The sequence below is a fragment of the Lutra lutra genome, chromosome 8 (genome assembly GCF_902655055.1).
Source record: "Lutra lutra chromosome 8, mLutLut1.2, whole genome shotgun sequence".
Taxonomy (NCBI): Eukaryota; Metazoa; Chordata; class Mammalia; order Carnivora; family Mustelidae; genus Lutra; species Lutra lutra.
This window is the reverse complement of record NC_062285.1, coordinates 73,547,283-73,559,651: the sequence shown is the minus strand read 5'-3', so window position 1 is coordinate 73,559,651 and position 12,369 is coordinate 73,547,283. Positions and strand designations below refer to the sequence as shown.

Sequence of the window (12,369 nt, the reverse complement as noted above, 5' to 3'; positions counted from 1 at the left end):
CTCTCTCTCTCTCTCTGCCTACCTCTCTGCCTACTTGTGATCTGTCAAATAAATAAATAAAATCTTTAAAAATAAAAAACAAAACAAAACAAAAAAAATAATAGAATTTTATCTTTTAAAGAGAATTTAAATGTGATCCTTTTTTATGCTGAGCAAATATATGGAAATTAATATTGATGTTTTTGTACTGTTTTCATATAAATCAGTATTTTTATTTCAGAAAATTATTACATTTTTGTTTTATAGTTTTTTTTATAATTGAGAAGGCTCAAAAATTTAAATTCTAGACATGGCTCTAGTTTTGGCTTGTGTCATCATGGGTAAATCTCCAAATTATTTGTTTTCCTTTCCAATTTCCTTATTAAAATTGAAATAACAACACCTCACCTGCTGATCTCCAAGAGGCAGGATAAAGTATAAATGAACTAATTTATGTGCAAGAGCTTTATAAAAATACAAAACATTATTCTAATACTGGACATGACTGTTTCAAAGCTCACTTAACCTTGCTTTAGGTAGTAGTGAAGGTGTATGTTTTCTAATGTGATCTTTTAAAGTTTATTCATTCTTTTTTTTTTTTAATCGAGATATAGCTCACATTTCATTAAGTTCACCCTTTTTTAAAGCATACATTTCAGTGCTTTTTAGTATAGTCCTGGTGTTTTGTAACCATTCCCACTGTCTAATTCCGGAACATTTTCATCACTCCAAAAAGAAACCCTGTACACATTAGCAGTCACTAATCCTCCCCACAACGTGATAATTTTTTGAGGTGTAATATTTAAAGAACTTATGTTGAACTGAGATTTATGTTGCATGAGAATAAAAACACTAATAATCTATTATAGGCCATCGAGCAAAACATCATAAATCATAAATCAATAAATAGTGAATTTTATTAAGTTTTCTAATGATGATGTCCTGAGAAATATAATTGAAAAATATATTTCATGTTGGCCATTATATTTTATGTTGTCTTTCATTTGCATGTAGATGACAATTGACATAGTAATGCATGATATAAAATAAGATTGTATTAGTGTTTGCGAAGCCTGATTCTGTTCATGCGAACAGAGAACCATGCACCCTCACGTGAACTAGGCTGGTTGTCAGGAGCCATGATAAGTAAAACAAATAGTCACACACATTTCAGGAAACAAATAGAGTTGATTATAAACGAAGACTTTGGTTTTATCAAGTAACAGCTATCAAGCTACGCAAAATATTGCCTTTTGAAACAAATGATAATGTGATCCTAAATAATGCATCATATGAGATATTTTAATCATTGCCTTTTAATTCGGCTCAAAATTATCCCTGGCAAATGAAATGACTGTTTCTCCCATTCTCTTTCACAATTGCTTTCTTATTTAACACCATATTTTTGCCACCCTCGAGTTTCTATGATTATCAACTTTTAAAATAGAGATTTTTTTCCCTTAAGTCAGCAACTATACTTTGTTTAAGCATGTTGTATACTTATAAGAAATGTCATCGTTTTGCTTGTTAGGAATTTAATGTATATTAACATGGTGCTTCATAAGAATGTAATGCTTAAATTTCGAAAATAAATAACTGGTACTATTAGACAAGGAAACCATATAAGTGAGACCTGTGTAGTACTAAGAATGAAATTTTATGGCCTTAAAGTGACAGAGGTCTTAATTCTACATCACTGGAAAGTGGTTGTGTGCCAGTAACAATGCCAAGAATAAACACATCGTGCAAAAGTAAAAATGCAATAGTGAAATGAGCCATTGAAAGGAAGAGTCAGTGACCATATAATATTTCAGTTTCTATTATATCTAGTAGCAATCTGGCTAAAAAGAAATGACAGTTGCCCTGAAGGAAATAAAGTGGAGGTATTATTGCAGTAGTAGTTTGGAAAGAAAATTGCACTGTGTCTTGACTGGATTATTTCTCTATCCTTGCAAACTATCTCCACTTCTCTGTGGTGCTGCTTCTTGCCTTCTTTATACAAATTGAGTTTGTATCATCTAAACTCATAGGGCCCAGGGGCCCTTCGGCAACAGAGAGGAGGAGGAAAGGGGGAATTAGAAAAAGAAACCGTGACAGGCAGTTTTGAAAAGAAAAGCCATTTTCCTTGTGGATCTCTTCCTAAATAGGAGTCCTTCAGTGCAATATTTTGCTTCTGCAGAGCAGTCAGTCAGAATCAAGTGCGTGCTTGTGCTGTTTTGTGGGCTTGGCATTGACAGGTTTTATTTAGGAGGGGTGGGAATACAGGGGGATCAGATGTGGCAAAGTTAGTAGTTTGGCTCTATCAGCCCTGGAGGCAGAGTTAGCACTTGCGATGGGACAAAAGTATTTGTAGTCATCAGATAACTTTGCAGTCAGCTTCAATAGCATCACTCCTTTCTTTTTTTTTCCCCCCTACTTTTTTTTTTTACTTTTTTTTTTTTTTTAAACTTTGGCAGCCAAGCTCTTAGTAGAACCATCTGTCTTTCTATTAGTATTTTTGAGGCCTGTTTTGAAGCCACTTTGCTTGGCAAAGTCACTTTCATCCTTGGAAACGATTTTTAAAAAAAGTTCTGTGGCTTTTTGCCGAAGAAGAGTACTATGTAAAAAAAATCCACATGGCTGTTCATTTTTGTTCTAAAAGAATATGGCTACTTTGTCTTTGTCTTGAATCACATGAAATTAGAGGTGATACAACCCCAGTGTGGCTGTTGGGAAGTGAGAAACAGGCATTGCAATTTTAGCACAGTTTTTATGTCCCTGCATCTCTCGATGAGATTTTCTTTAGTCTTCCTAGTAGATTAATTGGAAGATAAATGGAGGCCTTTATTCTTCATTTTCGGGTAGTTTTTTTTTTCATTCCTAAAGATCACTGCAATGGGTAGGATAAACTGACAAATCTCCTTACTGGTCTATGAAATGAAAAATCACAAACTGTTAGTGGTCATTGACAATCCCATGCCTCTTCTCGCTAATGATAGAAAGTCAGCTTTGTCATCCTGGTTACTCCGGTTTGGGTAATTATCTCCTGCCTACCTAAACCCCTCTTGTAATCTCATTTGGATATTATCTTCTTCATTTTCTCCAAAACTACTGTGTAGTGTCCCTGTGTGCTCCTAAACAGCTGCTCTGTTCCCCACTGAAGGTGGCTGAATTTCACTTGTAGGTGAACGGATCCCTAAAGATGTCGTGTGCTCGAACACGACAGTACTCATCTCACTGAACTCTTGAGGAACATTTGAAAGTTTTAGATTTTGCATTTGATTTGTATTTGTGAGGACTTCAATCATGCAGCTGCCTCTTATTTTTAACATTTGTATATGTAGTTTAAGCAAATCTACCACTCTAAGTTAACTTCCTGTTGTTCGAGCTCTCACACAAACTGCTCTTTGACATCCTGGAGTCCCTCTAGGTATTTGGTTCCTCTATTTTTCCCATCTAGTAATGCCTTCCAGACCTCTCTTCTTGGGATTGAACCCGAAGCCCATAGCTACTCAAAAACCACCTTTGGTTTCCTCGTGATGTTGACTTGCTGAAGTTCCCCCAATCTCTTCCTCTTCCCCAACCTGGATGCTGGAATTCACCTTCTCTGCTGCTCATCCGCAGTGACAGGCTCTGAGAAGGACCGCAGGAAAGGGAAGACTCACAGCATCCTCATGCATGACGTCTCACCTAAGGCTTTAGCAACCTCTATTATTCCTTTAACTGTCCATAGTTTACTTTCTTTTTCATTTTTTTCAGTGACGATCCCATACTCTCTTTCCCCTACTGAACTCAATCCCCATCTCTCTCATTTGGGGCATAGAACCTTGCCTTCATCACTGAGAAAAGTTCTTTCCTCAGGGCTGATTTTCCTTACCTTCTCATTTCCCTATGCCTAAAACATAGCTGCTAACATCCACTCAAATAACACCATTCTGCAGGGCCCAGAGAATGCGTTGTTATTCTCACTCAAAACTAATCCCTACATGTCGATTTGCCTTTCAGCCTCCTCTGGAACTCTGGTCCACCAGTTAGTTTCTCTCTTTCTTACATTCAAAAGTCTCAATTTCTATTTCCTCCTTTCAGTCAATAAATGTTCTGAAAACACTACTACCTAAATAAAGTCTGTGTATCCCTAGGTAGCTGCTGTCAGAGTCTCTCCTAACTTCTCCTTGAACCTTCTCTGAACAGTAGTCTACATTGGTGTCTCTTCATGCAGACTGCAAACTTTTGCAGTATGGTTCTACCTTCTGCTGCAATGGAATTGATGTTAGATTCATCACTATCCTCTAATTAACAATTCTAGAATATATTATTATTTTTCTCTGAAATACTCTGTCTGCTACATGCCCACTTTTAGTCACTAACTCAACCTTGAAATTCCATTGGTTTTTGTGACACTGTACTCATGATTTTCTTTATTTTTCTCTTACCTCTCCACTTGTAGATTCCTCTTCTTCTGCCCATCCTTGAGCTATTGTTGTGACCAAGATGATTTTAAGCTGTCTCTTCTCTTTATACTTTAGACCCTCTCCAGATTGTTTAGTTCACTCTATCAGCTGGTGATTCATCAGACTGTAACCTCTAAAGATCTTTTACCTGACTTCAGATTGGAGCCTTATCTATGAACAAGGTATCTCCAAGAGAGTAGTATTTAGGTACTTCAAACACATTATATGCAAAACCATATTCATTTATCTTTCCTTGAAAACTATCACTACCCATCTGTGCTTTTTTTCTGGTATAAATAGTTACATAAACTAGATACCTGAGAGTTACATTTGACTCTGTCCTTTTATTCATATATACACATATGTATATACACACACACACACACACACACACACACATATACATACATATACATATATATAATAAGTATATATAAATACTTTCGGTACATGGACTTGTTACATACCCACACATACATAACCTCCCCCATTATCGACAGCTTTCATTTTTTAAAAAAATATTTCTTGGCTTTTTCTCCTTATTCCTAACCCTCTTATTACTGATCAAGCTCTCATAATGTATTGCCCAGTTGAGTCTTTTATCTTACTACCTGCCCATTTCCTATCTTGTCTCTACACTTGGTCTTTTGAATTCCTTCTCCATATAACCATCATAGTATTCTACCTAACCTACTTAACATTCCTCAGTGGTGCCCCAGAGCCTACATGGGGAATTTCATGCTTCTTACCCTTATACACAAACTGATTCAGATAGACCTTCTCACCACTACTTCCCTCTTACCTTTTTTACTATCCCAGATGGCATCCCCTTCACACAATGTTTTTTTTTTGTCCTTATTTCTTTGCTCTTGTCTTATCCTTTGCTTAGAATTACTTTCCCACACTCCCATCTCTTTGCTTGGCTAACTCCTACTTATCCATTCAGACCTTGTACCCATGTACCTATCTCCATGAGGCTCACCTTGCTTTCTCCTGGCTGTTAGGAGTCTCTCTGTCTGTGCTTTCAGAAAATCCTATACAAGTGTCTGTTGTTGAATTAATGACAGTGTATTATAGTTAGCTATCGAATTCGCCCCACCAAACTGACCCAGAACTCCTAGAAAGCAGGCATCATCATATGTGAAGTCATCTCTGTATCCCTGGTTACCAAAAAAGTGCACATTCTGCTTAGTGAAAATGTTGATTGAATGAATAAACTCATAAACAGAGCCATGTGACTGAAAGCTAAATGAATAATTTTAAGTATCTGGTTGATATATTAGTATATTCAGGGAGTGACCAAAGGGTTTGCAATAGAGTATCTACATAAAATTGAGAATATTTAACTATGAATAATTGATAAGTATTAACTTGGCTTTTTAAAAATATGGTGAAGTGGTTGGTTTGTGTTGCATTCTTAAGATTTTCGAGGGCAAGATTGCACTATATGGTAAAATTATAAAAAATGTTAAAAACATAATATGCCATCTTAAAGGAAGTAGCCTCTTAAATTTATTTTGGTAGTTATTATTCTAACCAGTGAATAACATGCTACCTATTAAAAGGACTAAACTTTTGTGACAAAACAATTTTATTGAAACTTAATTATAAATGTCACACATTTTAAACCTTAATTAGAAGCTTAAAAGGAATTCCGTGCATTAAGTCAAAGAAAATAAATGAAGTTAATAGTGAATAGGATTTGGAAATATTCAAAACTGTAAATATGTGTGAATTACTAACCCTCTAAGAAACTAGTTTTAGAATTATTCAGAAAACATTACACGGTTTTAATGTGATGTGTCCTTTTCTCCCAAAAGGTGACCAAATTTCAGTAACAATAAACTGAAAATTAGTTAAGGTATAGCAGTAAGACAATTGGCACTCATTATTGGCACTAGTTATGTTCTGTAAAGTTGGCATGAATGCTGAGTTAGCAAATATCAAACAATCGTTCCTGGGGAAAGTACAGTTAGGTTCCTCAGAGCCTTTGGTCACACCATTATGTGATCAACACATAACCTTGTTTTATGTGTGTTTCTTTTTAAAGACACCTTATTAATATTTATTATTGATTTTATATGCATTTTAAATGGTGAAATCACCACAAAATGTCTTACTCCTTTGCACATGTCTGTGAGTGACTGCAGGAGCACTGCTACAAGTAAATTCGGGTGTGGAGAGGTGACACGTTTTAGTGAGTAGACAAATTTGCACATATAGATTCTACAAATAATGAGTAACTGTATTTTGAGACACATTTTTAAGTTGCATATGTGGATTAGCCACACATTTTGGATTATATTTATTTTACTGTTTCTCAACCTCAAAACTCTATTATTCTATATATGTAGGTCTTGGAAAATTAGACACTGAAAGAAATTATAAAACTAAAGCAAAATGCATTTCTGTAATTGTAATAAGACAAAAGGTTCAGAATGCACAGATTTTTTAAAAGCACTGGAATTCATTACCATATATCACTTACAATTTTCAAATTTTTACTTGAAAAATTAGTTACTTTATTAGGGTTTAAGTGATTTACCTGGATAAAAACTGTCACACACAAATAGTCTATGTGCACACAAAAACTAGCTAAACAATATAAGAAGAAAATAAGAAAACCTTCCCTTTATAAATATATTTCAAGATTTTATATTTTTATTTAGAGAGAGAGGGAGAGTATAGGAGCTGGGAGGGGGCACAAGGAGAGAGAGAGAGAGAATCCCAAGCAGACTCTGCACTGAGCGCAAAGCCAGACATGGCACTCAATCCCACAATCCTGAGATCATGAACTGAGCCGAAACCAGGAGTCGGACACTTAACTGACTGAGCCACCTAGACACCCCAGAAATAAAAGTATTTTTAAACAAACTTAAAAATAAAATTACCAAAAATTTATAAGAATTATATGAAGCAACACAAGATTTGAATAAATTAAAAGATAAGGCCTGCTATTGGCTATCAAGCCATCAGGTTAATGAATTCAAATAGAAATTCCGTATCCTAAATTAATGTGGAAAAATAAATATTAAAAAAATCCATGAGATATTTGAAAAAGAAAATAGTAATGATAGAGTAGTAACTTTACCTATTATTAAAACATACTGCAAAGGTATAATTACACAACATGATATTAGAATATGATAGGCAGACATATCTGTCCATTACAGAAATATGTAATAAGTTTCTAATATATCAGGATTGCTCCTCTATATCTTCATGCATACATAATTCTAAGACTCATGGACATAATCGTAATGTGACTATTTAGCTGGGCCTTAAAAATAAGAACATGAAGCAGTACTTTATGCTGTCATTCTTCTTTGGTGAAATTGGATTCTTTTCTGGTCAGTAAGCAACTGTTACCCAGAGGCCTTTTGTGGACATTGGGAGTTGGTGCACAAAGATGTATTTTAAAGGATGGGACTATGTAATTCATTCTTCTTCTTTATTCATGAATTATCAATATACCTATGTAATAGTTTTGGCTGCTGTGCTAAGCTCTAGAGGTCCAGTAATAAGTTACAACCTCTTTCCTAAATAAGCTCGTAGGTCATCAGGAGACTCGAGTTATACAAGTAACTATTATTCAATACAGTAAGCATTGTATTAGCTTTATGAGGTTAAAAGAAGTAACAGTTCTTTTTGCCTAAAAATTGGCACCACAAGAAAGAAGAGCTTCACAGGCAAACACATTATGTGGGTCTCAAAAGCCTTTGAAAAATAAGTAGAATTTTGCCAAGAAGAAAAGGAAAAGAGAAATCACTCAAAACAGAGGAGAAAAATACTTTTGAACACACTCAGACATGGAAAAACACCGAGTATGTAAGGAACTCTTCGTGGTCCTTTGAGGCAAGAGTAGAGCGTCTGAAGAGCAACATATCTGGAAAGACAGACTGAAGACAAATTGTGAAAAATCTTGAATACTGTACTGAGGGATTTGGTTGTTCTTCTCTAGGTAAAAGCAAACCATCAAAAGTTTCTCACAAAAGAGACATATAAAAACAGATAAAGACTCAATTAGAAGGAATTCTATGAGCCATCTAGCTTAATATCTGGTTCTACCCGCCAGGCCCCAGAACCTCTGAGTCAGGCCGTCTCCCCTTCAACAGCTTACATACCTGAAGGTACTCTATAACTTAATGCAAAACAGGAAGGAGACAAAAGATTTGTCAACAGTGACTGAAAGCATTCTTTAAGACAGTACTTCTCAAATCTGGATGCACATTGAAATCATCAGGGGAACTTTAAAAAATGCTCATGGCTGGGTTTCACCCCTATTGATTCAGACTCAGCTGGCGTGGGAAGCAGTCTGGGCATTGAGAATTTTTCAGAGCTTGCCAGGTGATTCTAATATGCATTCAAGTTTGAGAACTCCTACAGTCAAACAAGAACCTCTTGTTTCTACAATTCTGAAAGTTATTTTTTCCCCAAATTTTAAGGTATCTGAAATTTGGGTACTTCTTATAACCCTTACATGCCTTTCATTTCATTTGAAGTCCCTTTCTTCTTCCTTCTAAAATGCTGCTGTTAAATTTATTTGGACATCGTAGAACCGATGATACCTTCAAAGGGAGGAGATGAGCTGTATACAATATGATAACTTAAAAACAGCGAAGTAGAAATACATACGGGAGCTGATTTCGCTGTTTCTTTCTTTCTTGTCCATTCTGCCCGGTGTCCTCTTGCAGTAAACGTGCACCCATGCCGATTTTGCCTTCGGATGCTTTTAGACCACTTATTCCTACAACTTGGTTCAATATGCACTCTCTAATTTTGAGTCTTTAATCAATTGTTTTCCATTGGTTCTATGTAAGGTATAGCTTTCCTCCAATATGCTCAAAAATTGTTGGCTGTAGTGATCTCAATCTTACAAGCTAACCTTAAGACACTGTCTCTCTGTATTCCTGTTTGTTGTCATTCCTTTTTAGTTCACTCTGGTGGCAGTGATAGGTTTAAAATCTTTTGGCTAAAGAAATGCTTTCCAATTTGGAGCCATTGTTGAAAGCAGATCTCTCATTCTTGTAGTGCTTATGTTTCTCTCTGTCTCTGTCTCTGTGTCTCTTTCCCCCTCCCTCCCACCTTTTTCTCAGACATTTCCCCACCCAAACCACAGTGCACACTCAACAACCAAAATCTCAGAAATAGCTCAGAGCTTTACTGTGAAAGATGAATAATGGGCAAACTGAAGGTAGACTTCTAAGTGAGAAATCATGAGCTCTATGAGAATCACCCGTGCCCCAAGAATGTTCAGTGCCCATGAAAGAAACGGAAAACAAGTCTGAGAGATGCTCAGTGTTGCTGTTAGGATTCAGAACTGAGTGAATTTGCAATCTTTCCTGGGTTTTGTCTTCGTATCTTTCCTGGGTTTTGTCTTCGTTTTTTTTTTTTAAATCATTGTGCCCACTCTAATGTAATGGGCAGACGTTACATTGAATCTTGCTTTTCTTGTTCACTCTTCTTTCCCTACTGACAAGCTCATTTTCTTGTGCATAGTAGGTGTTAATTATTTTCCAAATGACTTAATTAATGCATGGAAAGGGAAGAGTAAGGGAGAATGAAGTGTCAGATATTGATTTTTAGTATGATCCTAATTCTTGGTCATATATTTAGTGACAAACACTAACCAGTAATCCTGTTCACCAGGGTGATTTTGCTTAATTAAATATTTGGGGGGGAAAGCCAACTTATTTTAGTGATGACAACTTTTCCATTAATCACTAATATCATATTGCTGCAGAAATGACTATATTAGGTTATATTTCTAGAAATCTCTGCTCAGTTCAAAGAAGATAGTGATTCTGTTGTGCTCAGTTATTTATTTACTGATGTGAACCCCATATTCTGAGAGTGACATAAGCAAATTAGTGTGTATTCCAAAGATGGCAACCAAAACAAAGACCTTGTGGTTTGAGGAGTGGTTCAACTGATTGTAAAAAGATAGATGAAGACAAAAGTATAACCAGAACGAGATTCCGGCTAACTCTCCCATTCCTTGGCCGTGGATGAGTCTCTCCTCTTTTGGCCCTGGTTACCTTTTTAGAAACCAAGGGGAAAGTCTTAGTGACTCTCTAAGTTTCTTTTGCCAGCTCTTTTGTTCAAAAAATTGCAGTATTATGTGAACATGACAATTATCTTCAAATAATGAAAGCTAGTTATATGTAAGATGATACCAGTTTGGTTAAGTTTGTTTTAGAAGGTAGCATCATCCCTAACAGGATTTACTGAAGGAGATTTTAGTTCAACCTAAGGGTGATTTTTTTTAACCATTATTACATTAGGGCAATAAGAAAAGGCTTTCTTGTATGACGTAGTGGTACTTTGTGTAGGATATCTAGGGAAATTATTCCTTAGGTTAGAAAGTAAATTTGGTAACACTTTCCAACTATAGTGTACTTTAATTTTCCTGTCTAAGGCATGACCTCAGGCCCAGTGTATGGGCTTGTATGCCAGTATACTTGAATTGAATAAATGGTTTTCTTTATCATAACGTAAGGAGGGTGGGAGGCATGGAGCACCAAAACTTCGTCTCTTTGATTCTCTCTATAACGTTCAGCAGGTTCAAGGTCAACTGCCGCCATTAATGATTCCCGTGTTCCCTCCTGATCAACGGACTCTGGCTGCAGCTGCCCAGCAAGGATTCCTCCTTCCTCCAGGCTTCAGCTATAAGGCTGGATGTAGTAAGTACCATTGATTTTCCATTTGGGAGTGGGTGGAGGGCATGGCTTTAAATTAGGCAATTTAATATTCCTGCCACACCAAGAAATGAGATCACCCATATTGCATTTTATTTTAAAGCAGAAACACACAGAAAGTATAGAAAAGGATTTATGTTGGTATTTAAAAGAACTTAGGTTATTTCTGTGCTTCTGAAACCAATAATTGCTCTTTATATTTCAGTTTCATCACTTCCATTTCCAGTGTATTTTTGTAATATGAATATAATTTTCAGGTTCAGTTTGTTTTTTGCAAAGATAAGATAGGAATATGCTTTTCAATTGCTTTCCATTGTTTTTTAAGATAAACTCAAGTTCTTAATATGAATTAGTTGGCCTTTTATTATCTATATCCTCCCTATATTTATAGCCTAATTTCTCAGTAGTCTTCCTTCAGTTCTTAGACCAAACCATACTCTTTCTTGACTCTGGACTTATATTGTCAATGTTTATTCTCCTCAATAATCTAAATGCCTTCCAACTCAGATCAGAGAAAATTTGCCTAACCTAGTTAGATCCCTTTCTCCTAGTTCCTTTGGATCCTGTGTTTTTTCTCTTTATTTTAATTGTAAGTTCTCTGAGGGCAGGTGCTGATTCTGTCTTATTCATTATTATACCTAAACTTTTAGCACAACATTCCATTACCTGTTGATTGAATGAATGAAGGAATGACCACCTCATTACAAACACTACAAGGACATTTTTACACTATGTGGGATATTAGGCTAAGATAACTGTTTATATAACTTATTATATCTAGATGTCTGTGATTTTATGACTTCCTTTTTACCAGAATTGAAAATGTCTACTGTTAGTTTGGTAAACAGTCTAATACTTCACTTTCTAAAATTTAAATAGCCAAATGCCAACCATAATCTGTTAAATAAAAATCATAGCAGGGGCCCCTGGGTGGCTTAGTGGGTTAAAGCCTCTGCTTTTGGCTCAGGTCATGATCTCAGGGTCCTGGGATTCTGCTCACATCGGGTTCTCTGCTCAGCAGGAGCCTGCTTACCCCTCTCTCTCTCTGCCTGCCTCTCTGCCTACTTGTGATCTCTGTCTGTCAAATAAATAAATAAAATCTTTAAAAAAAAATCATAGCAAATTCCAAAGAGAGTCTAGACTGCTAAGCAACATATCTTATAGAACCCTATTACCATGGCCATAAAAGTACGGAGAAGGCAAGTTTATTGAAATATTTTCATTAATAAAAGTAGAACATAATTGAAAACAATTAATGGAAT

The 12,369-nt window shown here is 35.8% G+C and overlaps 1 protein-coding gene across 1 annotated transcript in view; it reads left to right on the top strand.

Moving 5' to 3' along the window:
- Positions 1–12,369, top strand: part of SOX5 (SRY-box transcription factor 5) — a 981,725-nt gene that overhangs the window by 834,307 nt on the left and 135,049 nt on the right. Inside the window, 1 exon segment of the mRNA XM_047740105.1 lies at positions 10,969–11,092. Coding sequence (XP_047596061.1) covers positions 10,969–11,092 — 124 coding nt within the window.